At 36.6% G+C, this 17,285-nt stretch overlaps 2 protein-coding genes and 1 long non-coding RNA gene across 3 annotated transcripts; 2 read left to right on the top strand and 1 right to left on the bottom strand.

Annotated features, from left to right (window-relative positions):
- Positions 1-294: 294 nt before the first annotated feature.
- On the bottom strand, positions 295-6,250 carry LOC140035877 (uncharacterized). The gene is made up of 3 exons (XR_011839779.1): positions 5,892-6,250; positions 5,676-5,724; positions 295-495 (listed from the first exon to the last, which is right to left on the bottom strand). It is a non-coding gene; the product is annotated as an uncharacterized lncRNA (long non-coding RNA).
- Positions 6,251-7,072: 822 nt separating this feature from the next.
- On the top strand, positions 7,073-11,194 carry LOC113724094 (vesicle transport protein GOT1-like). Its single transcript, XM_072077254.1, has 7 exons — positions 7,073-7,205; positions 8,276-8,336; positions 9,865-9,956; positions 10,068-10,148; positions 10,234-10,331; positions 10,432-10,513; positions 10,881-11,194. Exons 2-7 carry the CDS (start codon positions 8,306-8,308, stop codon positions 10,917-10,919), a joined length of 423 nt encoding a protein of 140 aa, XP_071933355.1. The 5' UTR covers positions 7,073-7,205; positions 8,276-8,305; the 3' UTR covers positions 10,920-11,194.
- A 1,788-nt stretch (positions 11,195-12,982) lies between these two features.
- LOC113726912 (acyl carrier protein 1, mitochondrial) lies at positions 12,983-16,066 on the top strand. Its single transcript, XM_027250829.2, has 2 exons — positions 12,983-13,296; positions 15,738-16,066. Exons 1-2 carry the CDS (start codon positions 13,099-13,101, stop codon positions 15,912-15,914), a joined length of 375 nt encoding a protein of 124 aa, XP_027106630.1. The 5' UTR covers positions 12,983-13,098; the 3' UTR covers positions 15,915-16,066.
- Positions 16,067-17,285: the final 1,219 nt, after the last annotated feature.

The raw sequence follows: 17,285 nt of genomic DNA, 5'->3' as shown, positions 1-17,285 counted from the left end.
CCCCCAGAAGAGTCAGTGTCTGCCATCACCTAAGTTTGCAAATAACATTGCAAAGGTAAGTACACATCAAGCACAAAACAAGGCTAAGGCTAAACTCGATAATAAAACCCTAGCCTATCAAGTCAAGCACTCAATCTATCCGGATCAATTCAAGCTTAAGCTCTGATACCACCTGTGACGACCCCACCTCCCCCTAAGGCGTACCAAAGGGCTCAGCGGACCGCCTGCCCAGCTCTCGCCAGGACTCACTCACTATCTCAATCGAATCATATATACACAACCATGCGCCATAAATAATATTCACGATTCAAACTTATAATTTACATTGATAGGAATCAGGTACAAAGTCTTAATACACCAACTAGTACAAAACGTATACAATCCAAGTACAACATGTTTCGTTCGAGGAATAACGCGAGTACAAGACCAAAAAGTCAAAAGTCAAAACAAAAGGCTACACTAGTCTTTTACAAGTCTCTCGCGTCACCCGTACCCCTGTAAGGAAAACAAACTAACGGGGTGAGCCAAAGCTCAGTAAAGTTCCCAAGTATCAAATTGGTCAGCAACCAAGTTATAGCAAAATAAAAGTGAAATGGCGAGCAAACAAGTCAAATCAAGGAAATAGTACTTCAGCTAGTCAAGTAGTATTAGATGCACATTCACATATAAGGATACGGTATTCATGTTACGGCTCCATTCCAGCTTGGTCAAGTGGTAGTTGACACTCCGTCAACTTTCAAGTAATTCCAAGTCCAAATAAACTCCGCTACACGCCAATTTCCGTCCACCAATCAACCCCCCTATTCCGGGCCCGCACGCCATACAAAACATGGGTGGTAATACTCGAGTATACCGTTAGTCGAGGAGATAACACTCCACTCGACATTACAAATGACCCAGGGTTTGTTATCTAATCGACCAGACCCTTGCCGGCTCGACTCGATTAACTAGCCACAGGGTTTCTGGAATTCCAGGCAAGATATAATTCAAGTACATGTACAACAAGTCAAGTATGATCAATAGCAAGAACAGGTCATATTAGGGCAAGTGCGATAAAGTACACCCTTGCCCTTTCATTCATTGTCATGTAATCACGCAAGTCAAGTAGGGAACACACACATCAAGTACAATCGGATATTTGGAAGCACTCATCACAATAGTGCTTCTAGTTTTCGCGTCGAGGTGGTACTCCGGGTTGGGAGTCCAAATCTGCGATAAAACTCAACTTGAGAACTTTGAAAATCAACTAAGATTCGAAACTTAAGCGTTTCGTTCAATTAAGAATCAAGAAATTGAAATTCACTTGAGAAGAGTCGTGAAATAGTTGCTCGCTCTTCAAACTGAAAAATTTGATAACATTTTTGCTTGAAAATGACTCTTGAGTCAAAAGTGCAAGTAAAACGATTTCATAGTGTTTCATATCGTTTTCCTAAGGGTACAAGTTCGGCCAAGTCCTAACATATAACCCTTGATAAACAAATGACAAAGGTCCTCGATAGTTCAAGGAATAATCACTTAACCTTCACTCAAGTCGCAAAGATAGTTTTCTAGACTTCGAGTAAAAATTCGGACAGCATGCCCTTTGTGTTTACCTAATTTCCAGCCATTTAGGCTTCATTATTTTTCTTCAACAACATCCCAACATCATACAATCAGCAATTTATGTCAAGAGCCGTTCCATAGGCTCACCATATCATAATAACAAGAATCGTATTAAGTACAAGTGCAGAAACGCAATTTAGTTCAAGACAGATTTGACGTACAAATGCGGTAATACCATACCCGAGGCTACGCTTATCGGATTAAAACTAAACCTACGCCGTTTCGAAGCTAAGACACAGAGCTGCAACATTCATGAAGGTCACGTAGTCCAGTTTCCAATGTAACTTAGTCAAATTCTCGAATTACTAAACCTGAAACCAATTCGTCGGTTGTTTAAACGCAGAACACTGTAATGAACCTAACTCAGTGTACACAAGTCCGAATCAGGTGTTCTTAGAGGCATTTTAAAGCTACTTCATAGCACCAAAACTTTCATGTTTTGGTCCAGAGCTAAATCAAAATGGATCCTGGTCAAAAATCGTGGTAAACTGGACTCAACTGCTGAAACGGACTGCTGGGAAATACCTAGAACAGTAAGGGTATTTTGGACTTTTCACATCCTACGTTGCTCCGATTGAGCTGAAATTTTACAGGCACCTATAAAACACCATTCTCTACAACTTTCCTTCTTTGACCAAAGGCCAATTCGGCCTCTAACATATAGATACAATTTCGGACAGAATGCTTGGGAAATTTTCCAGAAATCTGGAATTTTTAGCTCTAAGTGTAATTTCCTCAAATTTCTGGTTCTAATCACCACTAAACAACCTTATATAACTTTAATTGCAACATTCATGCATCATACATCAACTTGAGCAGAAATTCAGAAACCCTAGTTCATCAAATAAATTGGGGAAAAACTTCTACACATGCTAGCATCCATGAATCTACCACCAATCAAGCTACTAAGCTTACTTTAACCATGATTGAAAGAGAAAGTTGGAGAGATATCATCCTCTTACCTTGATTTGAGTTCCCCAAGTATAGCCCCAAGCTCTCTCTTCCCAAATTTCCACCACCAATCACTAGATAATCACTCAAGAGTAGGTTTAATCGGTTTACTTTGTTGATTTTCTCACTAAGTTGTTGGATTTGAAGGTGAAATGAAGAAATCTTCCTTGGTGTTTTCTCCAAGCTAAGTTCGGCCAGCACCAGCAGAAATGAGGAAGAATTGGCTAAGTGTTAAGGTTATATGGATGGAGTTTGTCTTGGTAAGAAGCCATGAGGTGGTGACAAGTGTCACCACCACCACCCTTTCTTTTTTTCTCTTTCTTTCTTGCCTTTCTTAGCCACCAATTTTCGGTCAACATGCTGCCAAGAGAGAAGATATTATGTGCCAAAGTCAACAACTTGTTGGATAAGAAAAAAAATGGTGGTCAAGCGGTGCGTTCAATCGGTAATGCGCGGGACCCCCCGGTTCGCGCCGTTTTTCTTAAAAACTCACGTACTAGGGTTTTTACCTTCCATTCACTAACCTTATATCATTGCTACTACTCACATATTATTTCTCACTTAAGAGTCACTTTTAATCATCAAATTGATCCTTGGCCAGTACCGAAAATTCATCCGGCGGAAAAATCGCAAAAACCCTAATTTTGCTCAAAACTTGAAACCAAAGCGTAAAACCTTATTTTCTAGGTTTATTTACACTTAGTGTGATATAATGAGGTAGGGGGCCTTAATAAATAATAATTTTCAAATAAAAGGCATTTTTGAGGAAAAAAATGTAGGAAATTTGCGGGTCCTCACAATTATGCATGCACCTTAATAAAGGAATATTTCATGGATTTTTTGATAAAAAAAATCCTTCCGTTAAATTGAGAAAAAATAGCTGAATTTAAAGTATGATCAAGGAATCAAACTGACATTAAACAAAATTTTCATTCTTATTCAATAAAACAAAAGCAAATCCTCATTTCACTCAACTTGCATAAGGTTTGATCTTAACAGCAATTACATCGGTAGTCTAAGTACCAAATTTAGGCGCAACTCAACAAATTATAATTAAACAAATTCCTTCCTATTCTTATGAAACTCATAAGTATGAAAGTATTGATTAATCAACATACAACTAAAATTAAAATGTGTTTCTCTTACATAAAACAATATAATTAACATATTTGTTATCAAAATTGAATTGTCAAAAACAAAAATCTTATAGCACTAACTCGTATGAGTAGAATTAGGTTGAATGAAAATTTAGTATACTTATTTGTTTGATGTGTCTAATTGATTTACTAAAGACCCATAGGTTTCATAGGTGGGGAAAAAAATAGAATTACTTTGTTTTCTTTTTGCCTTGTTATGTGGACTCTTTTTACATTCTCGTTTTTAACTTTGCTTAACAATAGTCATTTGTAGTTTCAGAAATCAGAAAAAAAAAAAGAACTTTGAAAGATATTTCGCAATTCTGTATGGTTCATGACTGTCAGATGCAACTTGAAGTGTCCAAACTTGCTAAACCTTTACGAACATGTTCCCAAAGGCTGCAGTCTTGCTTCTCGTTGCATCATTTTCTCAGCATTGTATGAGTCATCTTAGGAAGCCTTTTTTTTTTTGCTGATTCTTTTTCCTTGTTATCTTATCAGGAGCTCTGTAAAATCATTGGAACAGAAGCAAACTGCTGAACAGGAATTACTCATGAAGGGTCCCGGAACTTTCCCACTGGAAAGACTGCTAGCCATTTTTCAGTGTCTAACATCTGTTGCAGAGTACTCTCCAGATGTGGAAGGTCAAGGAAATAGGGTGACCATGGGTGATAGTGGCTATATTGGGTCTCATATACTCTTGCAACTTTTGAGTCTTTGCAATGCTAATTTTATTACCAAAGGAGGGAGTTGCCCATTGGAAGTTTCAACAAGATACCAATCTAATGTGTCTGAAGATATGGGTTTAAAGGTAATTGCAAATGAGCCCCTAATCTAAATGGCATTAGATTTTGGAATATATGCTTTCTACCTTTCCCCTTCCGTTTCAGGGATATTCTGATTTGATTACTGAAAATCACTAACAGGTTGCAAGGAGCCTAAAATTTCCTCTCTCGAAGTACTTGTACAGAAGATAATATCCATTCATGTTTTCATTAACTCAGGCTTGTTCTCCATGGGGAAAACAAGAGAAGAGTGATCAGCTGGCAATCTTTTTGACGTTTCAATTAGGTTTAGTCATGCTTGTCAAGCATGATCATATGATCCTTGGTAGACATAAAGTAAAAAAAATCAGCTGCACCAAATGGATTTTCAAAATTCAAAAGCAGTTGAGAAAGCTGCTGACTTAGCTGTTTCAGGCATCTGATCATCCAAATGATCTGAGGGTTTTTTTCTCTACACAAAAATCTATGCATAATTTGTTGTCCTTTTAAGCAGAGGAAAAGAGAGACGAATAACATTATGGAGTGTTAGTATGAGTTTAAACATTCCGGGAGTGGATTTCTGAGTTCCAAAAATGAACTTAACAGATCTTTTAGATCAACTTAATTTACTTTGTCACTTCTTACTCCTTATCTTGATATCTTCAAAATGCAAGGATTAATTTATGGTCTAGAAATTCCATATATTATTAACTTTCGGTATAAATTAACTGTAATTTTGATCCTCTGATCTGTTACTTCAGGGCATCCATGCATGCATGGTTGACAGGGGAAGGAGGCGGTGAAATCAGACCCGTGGATGTTGGAGAAGCTAGACCAGTGGCTGCTATAAGCTGAAACTTCTATATCCCCTGCCCTATGTATAATCTCAAACTGTACAGGCACCTCGTTGGCTAAATTCCTATCTACCTATCTACTTATTAGGTCTGCTTGCTTCTATAAATTTTTCAGAAAGCATAGGCTTTAATATTTTGAAGCTCGAGTTAAAGAGCCGAAGCCTAGATGAGACTAAATACCAGTGGAATAATCGGATAACCGAGACAAAGGGGCAATTCAGTCCGAAAAAGAATAAAGAGGCACACCAAATAGCTAGAAATCAACAATACACGATATAATCAAGCACTTCACAAAGCGCGACAATCAAACTCTGTGAAAATGAAATTCGTGCATACTGCAGAAAGGCAGAGTATGTCAAAAAACTAACCTTATTCCAGAAACCCAACCGAGAGCTCCTTCTGAATGTTGCTCCAAACCTATAAAAATATAAGTTAACCAGTCAAATTACAGAGGACAACCGGATTTGTACGGAAAATGCTATCTTGCAGCTGAAATGCACGATAAGAGTCTATTATTGCAGGAATTAAGAACAAATCGTCAAAATTAAGGGGAGGGCTGGAAAAATTGGGGGGACAACTCTCACTTCAAGCTGAACCACCAGGAGTAGCTGCGACTGAAGTACATTTCGAGGTGCTTAGCATGAAGCCACGAAGAAATATCCCAATTGCAGAATGCGAAAAGGGTGAAACTGATGGGCGACGGGTTCGGCAGTAACATACCGGCGGTTTGGCCATTGAGTTGGGGGGTAATTAATGAAGAGCAAATGGGCAATTCAGAGCTGAGATTGGATGAAGAGGGAAACGATGAGGCAAGACGGGGTAGTCAAAGCCAAAAAGACAAAACTGAAGCACTAAAGCTCAAAGGGGAGTAAACAGACCCACGTTTATGGCCGTTAAATTCAGATGTAAATGAACAAGAAATGGGTTCCGACCAAGCCTTAGCATTTAAGAGGGTACAGCAACCAGTCAAGCGTTTCAGACACAGCAAGCGGCTCAAAAGCCCCACTAATTGTTAGTTAAGGGATATTACAGTAATTTCACAAACTCACTGGCTTATGTGCGTTGTACCAAAAGCAACAAATGGGTGCAGATTAATTGCACGTACCATAAATACCCAAATATTTCACCAATATAAAGTTTTACCCCTCTATAAATAAGGGTATTTTGGATAATATACCTAACTACAAGCTTCCCTCACTTATACCTATAGCTTGTAAAACACATCAGAATATTTCACATTTCCAAAAGATCCCTGTCTGTGCGGTTGAAATGCAATCCTCTCTTTCACCAAAACTCATTCTTATATAGTATAAGGATATAAGTAATTAATGTAAAATAAAACTAAAAATAACAGAACAAATTTTTTTTTTGTATTTTTTGTGAATATATTTTATAATCACCTTTTTATCAAAACATACATTAAATTGTTACAGTATATTTTTTTAATAAAAATTCTAAAAACTAGCAATTCAAACGGATAGTCAATTTACAGTCTGAGCCATAATAGACATCAGAAAACAGAACAAATTGACTATGCCACTAAAATTCTTATTACCAAAGAAAACTAAAATTCTAAGCCATTAAGATATCTAACAGATTTCTTAATTTTTTGGTACCGGTTTATTCAATCACGCCGTAAATTTTCGGAACTTTCAAACAAACGCAAAATACCAAAACAAAAAAAAAAAGAAAATGTCAAAGAAAAAAGAAAAAGTTTTAAAAAAACAGAAATGAAACAAATTTGATTTTCCGATCCCTCGTATATAAGCAACTGAAAATTCAGTACCAGTCTCCAAACACGGAGAACGCGCCTTCCATTTTCTTCCTGCAGTATACAGAGTTCGCCATCCTCCGCCCTCCTCTCTCTCTCTCTCTCTCTGGAAAGCTACCAGTAACAGGTACCATTACCACTCATATCTTTCTCTCTCTCTCTCTCTCCCTTATATCGTTCTCGGCTTCTCACGCAATTCCACGCTTTCACACAATCAAGCGTGCACTTTCTGTAATCGGTTCGTGAACTCTAATTTTATCGGAATCGAATTTATTTGTGCAATGTACCTTAGTTAATCGTTGCGTTTTGTTGATTACTACTTTTTACGGTATTTGTGGTTGTTTTCCGAGGGAATGACGGAAAAGTAAGTGATTTTTTTTGGTTCCGATTTTCTAATTTAGTGTTTCTGGCTTTTGCGATGATTAATTTTGGAACATAAGAATGATCAATTAATATCAGGATACTCCTTTATGTTTCGTATATTCTAAGGCTATTTGGTGTGAGAAACTAGGTGATGACATATCTCGGAATAACTATTTTAGATGCTGACATTTTATTTATATATTTTTTGCGAGTTAATCAACGGTAGTGCACTATGTTGTCCTTGAATGTTTCTGCAATTTTTTAAAAACATCTTTAGCTATTAAATCAGCTTACCAATTTGTTGCTGATTCTAGCGGTTTGATTTTCAGGAACTATAAATTTAGTCTCTTAAATTGCTTGCTAATTGGTTGCTGTATTTCTGTTGTTTATTTTATTTAAAAGAAAACTAATAATTTATCCCCAAAATAATTGAGAAAACATAGAAATTTGTCATCTATACTCTGTAAAGCTTGTAGGAGGTTTTATGGGGTTACGTGTACTCGTGTATCTTCATATAGTATGTCCGACGGCATCAGTGCAATTTTGTCGTTCTTTATAAATTAAAGTATGAGAAAATTGAAGAGTATATTAACAGATTAATAGGTTACCATTACAAGCATTGTCATTGTCTGCCTGATTCTTATCACGTAATGCATGGATTAATTGGTGGTCAGTTTTTGATTCCGAATGGGGATTGAAGCGGTGACTTTAGGGACTGTATAACCTAGAGCTATTTGCAAGCTCATGCTCATTAGAATTGTATATATTGGATTCCTTTGTGTAATTTGTTATTTCTTTTGCTATTTTTCTTGAAACTTTGTGTGGTTTCTGCAGCCAGAAGGAAGAAGTTGGTTGCTCAGCAAGATGGTGTCATTTGAAACAAGTGATTTGAGAAGTGAGTCAACAGAATATTCTATCTCCTTTCCATCTTGTCATAGTGATTGCTTTATGATTTGATACTGGTTTGAAGTATTTTTTTTCACATTGTGGTTCTTCATCATTTTTGGCTCTTGGACAGCATCAGTATGAGAGTTTTCTGTTATTCCTGCATTCATTGTGATCGGATTACCATTCTCCTGTGTGGCATAATTAATTCCATGCCTAAAATTTTGGTTGTGGTGGACAAAGAGAGTTATTTATTTTTACTCTAAACTAAACTTGTTTCAGATATTGTGTGAGTTGTATATTCTGAGGGGACAAAATATAGTTGCTTTATGGCCTCATTGTTCTTGCGAGAAGATATTTTTCTTTTCTCCTTGAGATTGTACATTCTGGTGAGCAACTGCCAGTTCACTCTTTTACTGGTAAGTAACTGGCTCTAAGAAGCGAAACTGTTGTTGAAGCATGTCAAAATACTTTATGTAAGCAAGACTTGTCCTTAGGGGGGTCACTTCAAGTGCAATGTTTCAATTTGCAGCAAGCTTGACCGTACTATTCAAATACATGTGGTGCATGTTTTAAATGCAAGTTTTATTTGTTTTGGATCAGATTATGACCTGAAATTGGATATATTACAAGTTTGTTGATACAAAGGCCACCATAGGTGGAGCTTCATAATTGATTGGGATATTGAAAACAGAATATATATTTAAACACTTGGTAAAGCAAAGTGTATGCTGTTTGACTAGAAATATAATTTAAATCCTTGCATGTACTGTCTAACTGCGATTATAGTCTTTCACTTATTTGTGCTAACTAGACTAAAGTTTTATTTCAAACTTTGTGCTGTCAAGCTGTGAATCAATTCATTAATTGACAGATTGTTGATATTGCATTTGGCTTTTAATGGAGCTAGTGAGCTATTCAATATAACTTGTTTGCTAATCAAGAGGGTTGGGGGGGGGGGGTGGGGGGAAGAGACCGCAGAGACAAAGATAGAGGTGGCAGACTGACTAGAAAACATAACATATATGGTTTGGGGAATTTGTCTTAATAGCAAATACAGGATTTAGAGGAAGAGCTCCTTGGTTATGTGGCATTTTTATTTCGAATCATAAACATAGATATCTAACTGAATTATTTGATGAAGGTTGTACATTCTGTTAATGCAGATTGGTTTTATGTTGGTTTTCATAACATTGATTGTTACCATCTTTCAATGATAATCATGACTTTTAAAAATTAATGACTTAAACTCTGAAGCCTCTGGAGGAGTTTATTGGCATTTTCTTTATGCTACTGCAGTACTTTTGTTGGTTTATATTCTGATAAAGCTCTTTCCTTTTGTTGGTTCTGGAACAAATTTTTGATCTGGATCATATTATTGAAGTGTAATCAGTTTGCATTAATCAGAATAACTTTTGATGGGCAGAAAGTTTAATTTGCAATTCTTCTCAGATCATGTTTTCATGCTACTTTTCTTCTGTCACTGATTACTTTTAACCTATTTTGCAATATTTCTTATGTTTACACCAATGGAACAGAAATTGGAATAGGATTGACTGGGTTTGGAGTGGTGTTCACTGCTGCTGGAGTATTGTACTTCTTTGACAAGGGACTTATTGCAATTGGAAATGTAAGAAAATCTCCCCTTTCAAACTTCTTTATCATGTTGATACTGCATTAAGAACTTGTCTACCTCTACCTGCAGCTTTTCTAATGGTGCCCACTTTTCTCTGATGTTCAGATACTCTTCTTGTTAGGATTGACCTTGACCATTGGAGTTAAATCCACCCTATTATTTTTCACAAAGAGCCAAAATTTCAAGGTTACATCCTTTTTCCTCTCTCATTCTCTCCCCATCTCATTCTTAGTATTCCTGGTCATAGTACTGATACTCTACATGCAAACAGGGTTCAATCTCATTTGGTGTTGGCTTCTTCTTTGTTATGATTGGGTGGCCTATGATTGGAATGATCGTGGAGACTTATGGTTTTTTTGTGCTCTTCAGGTATCAGTGATATACGATGCATGTTAGCTCACCTCAATCTTTAGTTTGGGTGCTGGGGAAGTTGATTAATAATTAATAATTTGAAAATCTTAATTTGCAGTGGTTTCTGGCCTACCCTTGCTATTTTCCTGCAGAGGTTACCAATTGTTGGTTGGTTCTTCAGTCAACCATTTGTGACATCGGTATGTTTAGCAACTTAAAAATTGTTTGTGTTTCAACCCAGTAAGACCGGGTTGCAAAGCATATGCTTTTCCATGAATGTTTTTCCAAGCTTATTACGTGCCTCATATGCCAGAAAAGTTATATCTTCATGCATTATCTTCTATGTATCAGTTTGTCATTAATAGACTAAGAGTGAGGTTCATTTGACCAAATTTTTATGGTGCCATACTCTTGCGTTTGAATTTTCTCACAGTGTTATACTATCTGAAGTCAATTTTGAGATCAGAGTAACAAACGAAGTCTGGTTCTCAGAATGTATGTTCTCTTGAACTCGTATTTTCCTGGACTGAGGGCTAAGGACACTTTTTTTTTATTTAATATCTGCAGTTCTTTGAACGTGGGAGACCTAAACGAGTGCCTGTTTGAAGATCCGAATCAAATGAATCATAAACATTGAATTGACTGGTTGCTGTATAGGGCTGCGTCTGCTGAAAATTCAACTTCCTCCTAACTTTGTCCTTTCCTGTGCATTGTGGTTGACATGGCTGATTGACAAACTGGCTTTCACATGTAGAAAAAACTGTCAAAATCCTCCCTGGATTAGGCCCTTTGCTTTCTGATTTTGTATTTCACCATGATTTGTCTGCATGCTTCAGCAGCGGTTAACTGGTAGAACTTGCTGTACAGTATTTGAGCGAAAATACTGGTTTTGTGGATGGATATAAAAACTGGCTTGTAATCTTTTTTGATTACAAAACAGGCATGTACTTCAGTTGGTTGTTGCCTGAAAATGATGGTTGAAAACTTATTGTGATTGTTTCATAGGGTAGAAATGTTTAAGGGATTGATTTTTGCAGATATGCGTAGAGAGTTAAAATGGAGGGGGGGGGGGGTTACGTCAAGTAATTTTGTCATATCCTTACACTGCATTAGTGCTCTTAGGTCCTGGTTTTACAAATAATAGCATCATTTTCTTATCGTTTACACATTTTTATGTACCTATACATCACAAACATCTATCCACTAAAATGGAGAAAGGAAAATTATAAATATTGTTCTCGTTAGAGAACCAGTGCCCGACTACAATTTGTTCAGGCCACAATCGTGAAGAGTGACATGTCGAATTCGATATGTTTCCAACCTGAGATTCTACATAGCATTGCATACTTCAGCAAGTTGGCAAGCAGGCACTAGCAGTGCATTACGCCAGCCATTACTCGGCTAGGCTGCATGCAAAAGTCAAAAGAGCCCAAGAACTGGCTGAGATTTGCTTTTCATCTCACTTCTAGTTTGTTCGCTAATCTTGTTGAAACTGTTACACTTTCCTTTTTGAGTTGTTCCAAAATGTTTGTCACTTGTGATATGTAATTACTGTAAGTCCCACGTACTAAATATGATGAGTCGTTTATCAAGTTAAAGAGAGAATCTTGAGTTTCAAATATGGACAACTCTTTGTATGTGCATATGTAATGGCATGTGTAGTCATGCGTGCGTGCGTGCAAGGGAGTAGAAGAACCTTACTGTCTCCTTGTAAAACTTTTTAATTCTAGCCACTAATTGAAAAAGACAAATATGAAAAATTGAGCAAATTTCTTTCCTTTTCATCAATCGTTGATAATTAAAAAAAAAAACTCCAATTTCAAAAAGCGTCAAACTTTTTGAGACGAAAGAAGTAACATTTAATAGCTATTGCTAATCACCTTGGCTGCACTAGTCGGCCAAGGAAAGTCTCCCTTCCAAATTACATCATACACTGGCAAGTAAACGTAAACTTGCCAGTGTATGACTAACTGCATTGCTTGTTCTCCTAAGCCATAGAAAAACAACGCATTCTAATTTGTGACTAGCTACATTACCAACTTGGTTGTGGCATGTTTGGTGGTTTAAAAAGTTCTTGAACCAATCTCGTTGCTAGATCGTTATCCTCGTCTAGAGAAAAAGCTACATAGTTATCGATGCATGAACTCACCATTAAGTTGAGACGATTTAACAGTTCGATTTTATTAAACTAACTAGATTTTATAGTTTAAATTGAAATCACTAACAGATATGACCTTACAAAAGTTCAACGAATGACGGGTCTAGTCTCAAAATTGAAGTCACTGGACTCGATTTTCTTTTATGTGTATTGACACTTTTAATTGCATGTATTGAGTCTCAAATTTCATACGTTCTTCTCCCCTAATATATACATATATATATATATATATATATATATATATATATATATATATTTGGGTTTCCCTTCAAAACGTTCTCTTCAAATACTTATTCCAGTCTTTTATTCCTTCGAGTCCTTGTATTTCTTCCATTCAGCCTTGTATTTGAGAGATGTGACATTAAACATAAAAAGAAAAAAAAAACCACAGTTTGTGGATCAGTAAAAAAAAAAAAAGGAATTAAAACTTGTGTGGGTACAAAGTAAAAATATTATCTCGAAAATGTAGTAAGATGCAATAAAAGTTCTTCATAGCCTGAAATTCCCAATTGGTCCTCGTCTCCCCATCACCCTCGCCTGAGCTCAAAATTCCCCGCAGTCAGCAACGAGAGTCCGCTGTGTCAGTGAGTGAGAGAAAAGCAGAGGAAGAAAAACTCACTTCCAGAAATGGCATCATCGGCATTGAGATCCAGCATTCTTCGTCGCATCAGAATCCCAGTTTCCCAAACCCTAACCCTAAATGGATCTACTAAACTCGGTTCCGTCCGATTTATGTCGTCGCACGACGATCACCTCGACAAGGAAGAAGTCACTGCTAGAGTCCTCGACGTTGTCAAGAGCTTCCCAAAAGTTGACCCTGCCAAGGTCTTTGTCCTCTCGTTTTTTCTTCAATTTCCATCTTCCTTTGATGCTTTTAAGTTTCTCCTGAATTAGTGGTAACAGGCATAAAACGTGCAATGATTTATTTTATTGGCTATTAAGATGTTCCGGGTTTGACTTTGTTTAATCTAGTAACTGTTTTGTAAACATCTGTTTGTGGTGGTTGACAAATTTAAGGGATTTAATTTTGCCCAAAAAAAAAAACTTCTTTTTTTTCATTGTTTTTGGGTATCTGGGAGCTGGAATAGGATAGAGGAAGGTGGGTTTGGGAGATGTATACTTCTCATTCGTAGATGGCTATTTGCAGGTGTTGAATTGTTCTGGAATGTATACAGTTTATGCCTACATATGGGCCTTATCAGGTTTAGTCTATGCAAGAATTTCTGTTATTTGAGTGGTGCTTCGTACGGCGGCTTGAGAATGGCGAAAAAGTTTGTCGAAGCAATTAATTGTGAGGTTTGAAGTTTTTACATATAGCAAGTTCAGAAACTAGGCATTGAGGTGTTCTTTGCTAATGAAATGAAACAAGGACAGGCCGGTACAGACTCAGACACCGAGCTGGTTGCTCCTTTGGATAGATTTGCAGTAGTATAATAAGTTAGAAATTTCAACTTGGGATAATGAGAGTAGTATTGTGGGCTTTGAATTGGGATTCTTGAAACTTTGATTTTGAGCTGCTTTATCATTAATTGAAGTACAATCTTAACTATCATCTTCAGAAAAAATTTCTCTTCACTAGAATCTTCACGTGGTTTGATCCGCATTTGCTTGCTGCTAAATAGCATGTCGTCAAAATCTGTATTGGGATAACATTTTGGCCTATACTCTTGGAGCTAATTTTTTGAAGATGTTTATTGAAATATCAGAAAAAAAAAGGCTCCTACTTTAGCGATAATTGTAGAAAATCTGAATCAAGCATGGGCAGGGACTTGTAGCATTGGGAAGGCGAGTTTTGATATGCACTTGCACTGACAGTTGTTAGCGATATATTTTGGGTTTTTCTTGCCCTGCTACTTCAATTTGTGCTGAAATGACACTACAGGAATGTAACCCCCCCCCTCGGGTGGGCACCTAAGTAATGGCATTTAGATTAACCAGGTGTACAGGAGTAGAAAGTTGCTGAAATTGAGTCTTCTTTAAGAAAGAGCAGTAGGCTCCCTGAAAGGGCTTGGGAGGTAGGAGTTTCATGGCTGTTGGTTATGATATTTTTCTATGAGCAGGCTCTACTTGTCAACTTTAGTGCATTGGGTGTGATTTGATGCAAGCTTATCCTTGCTCTTTATGCTGGGTTGCTTTTCCTGGTGAGAGTATCATACTCTAGCATGGGACTGCCTGTTGTTATTGTTGGGGATGTACTTCCTGTCTAATCCTTGGTGCTGCTAGTTGCTTTATACTGCAACTATGAAACATCATTCCATCAGGTTTTTTATTATGAAGCGATCTGTTGTCTTTTATATTAAGAGTCAATTCAAAAGAATATCTATCAGCAACGTATTTGGATATGGGAGAACAAACAAAATTATGAGACTGCTGGTTTCTTCTTCTTCTTAATCTGTATGGTAAGCTGGTCATATGGCAACTTTTTGTGCTTGAGATGATGACATGGTAAGCTGGTCATAAGGTAGTGTGCTACCTTCTTGCTAGAAAGACGAGCATGTAATATTCAGATATATTGGGGCTTTTCTTTGTCTTAACACTGACATTTGTTTTGCTGATGTCCTTCACTTTAGTTCATCTACCACTATCTGTCGATCCTCTTGTATCTATCATTGGAAAGTATTGTTAAAACCTTCATAATTGGCTTAATTGTTCTTGTAACCAGTGTACATTCCGGGCTCCAATGAAGAAAGTTGTTTTCCTTGAAGCCCTCTAAACTAGTTTTAAGACACCGGCACTCTATCAACTAAATGCTTTTGGGCAGTACAATTTGACGTAATTATAATGCATGATAGATGTACAGAACTCTTCTTCTTCATCAAAAGAAATGTCTATTTCAGTATTTGCTGTTTCCTCAGCTGGCAATTCATCTATTTAACGTCAATTGTGTGAAGTTTGATGTTTGTTGAGGAAATTGATTTTGCGCTGGCAAGATGACAGGTCCTCTCAATAATAGGCTTCAATATAAAAGAATAAAGGAAACCAGTTTTCTGTTGGATCTGGAATGATGAATTGAAATTATGGCATATCTCATGCTGTTTCTTAAATTCATTGGAATAAGGAGCTGTTAATGTCAGATTTATGCATGTTGCTCAGAAAGTACACAGTCAATCTGTTGCAGGACCTTACATTATTGTCTCCATTCCTGATTATCCATCAATTGTGTTTCCTGACAGCATATCATTTTATTTTGATCAGACAACAAAGGATTAGTTGAATGGAAATCGAAATAGTTGCTGACTTCTGCTTCTTGTGCTGCACCTGTACAGGTGACTCCTGATGTTCATTTTCAGAAAGATTTGGGATTAGATAGTTTAGACACTGTCGAGGTCGTGATGGCACTGGAGGAAGAATTTAAGCTTGAGATCCCGGACAAGGAAGCCGATAAGATTGATTCCTGCCCTCTTGCAATCGAATATGTCTATAACCACCCAATGGCTGGTTAAATTTTGCTACTTTCTTTTTGTTTTTGTCATTTTCTTTGAAAAGATGATGTTACATATTGCCCTCTCTTGGTTTGACTGGTTGGAATGTTGTAGAATTCTGTCACAGAACCGGTGGGGAATAAAGCAACTCTGATCAAACATAATTTCTTTTACAGGTTTGGGACTCCAACGTTTATTTTGAAACCAGATCGACCGGTCGAATCGCAAAACCGGTCATGCATTCGGTCCGATTTAATGAATAATTCAAAGATTCAATTGAATTGGTTAAATTCAATTAAGAACCGTTTGAACTAGTAAAAATGAGGAGGTTTAACCAGTTTTTATTAAATTTTTTTATTTCTTAAAACAATTTTTTTTTTGGTTTTTTCAAAATTTTTAATACAAAAATAAATAAAAGTTATTAAACCTTTGAATTGAAGTTGAATCGGTTGAATTGTAGAAAGGTTTTTTGGTCAACTTTTGGGTTCGAGTTTAAAGACATTGTTTAATTAATTGTATCCACTCTTCAAGTGTAGAATGAGATGTGCCAGAGACAACTTGTCAAATCTTAATGAATTTTGCATTTGTCTTAGTACATTAATATGTTAGAAAAACTCCCAACGATCTAATTGGCAGTATTCCTTCTAGGGGTAGGTACGAATTCATGCTTTTACTTTTGGAAAATGATTTTTTTTATTAATTAATTGTAAAAGGCTTCGAAGCAATAGATATGACAATTTTTCTCCCAACCAAGAAATGTATATATGTTAAGTGCCCACCGCTAAAAATAGATTTTCATTACCAGTTTTATTTAACGATTTTCATTACCAGCTTTATTAGATGAATCAATTAGAAGCTCCAATGCAATTCCAGCATGTTAATATCGTATACTTCTTTCAGTGGTTTCTGTCAAAGTGATTGAGGACACATATCTGCATTATGATAATTTTTCCAAAAAGTTCTGCTTTCTCTCTTTTATTTTCTCATTTCTTACTTCTATTCCTTTTTTCCATCAAAGCTTTTAATTATTTTTCAATTTGAATGAAATATTTCTAAACCATCATCATCAATCTCTATTGTCATCTATATTGTTTTCCTAGACGATTGAAAAAATCCCCAAGTTCTGAGACTAACACTCCATTATGATAATGCCCACATCACAAAATTAAAAGACTAGGCCTCCACTCCTCTCTTGCTTGAAAGGCTCTACCGGCGGCAGTGTTCGGTACCTAAAACTAAGACGACTTCAGTGGGGTTTTGTTTTGGCTGAGGTTGACCAATGTCCCTTTTGAATCAGAGCATATGTTACAGTTGAAACTTCCCTAGAACTAAAGATACTTTCTTCCAAGAACTTTATCAAATGGATCGTGGTGTGCTCCGGACAACCATTCT

This window comes from Coffea arabica, chromosome 2c (assembly GCF_036785885.1).
Source record: "Coffea arabica cultivar ET-39 chromosome 2c, Coffea Arabica ET-39 HiFi, whole genome shotgun sequence".
Taxonomy (NCBI): domain Eukaryota; kingdom Viridiplantae; phylum Streptophyta; class Magnoliopsida; order Gentianales; family Rubiaceae; genus Coffea; species Coffea arabica.
The sequence above is the reverse complement of the archived record's forward strand: the minus strand, read 5'-3'. Positions and strand labels throughout refer to the sequence as shown.

Coding starts and splice junctions, on each gene's coding strand:
- LOC113724094 (XM_072077254.1), top strand. CDS start 8,306: ATGGTGTCATTTGAAACAAGTGATTTGAGAA. Junction 9,957..10,067: donor GACTTATTGCAATTGGAAAT/GTAAGAAAATCT, acceptor TCTGATGTTCAG/ATACTCTTCTTGTTAGGATT. Junction 10,332..10,431: donor GGTTTTTTTGTGCTCTTCAG/GTATCAGTGATA, acceptor CTTAATTTGCAG/TGGTTTCTGGCCTACCCTTG.
- LOC113726912 (XM_027250829.2), top strand. CDS start 13,099: ATGGCATCATCGGCATTGAGATCCAGCATTCTTCGTCGCATCAGAATC. Junction 13,297..15,737: donor CAAAAGTTGACCCTGCCAAG/GTCTTTGTCCTC, acceptor GCACCTGTACAG/GTGACTCCTGATGTTCATTT.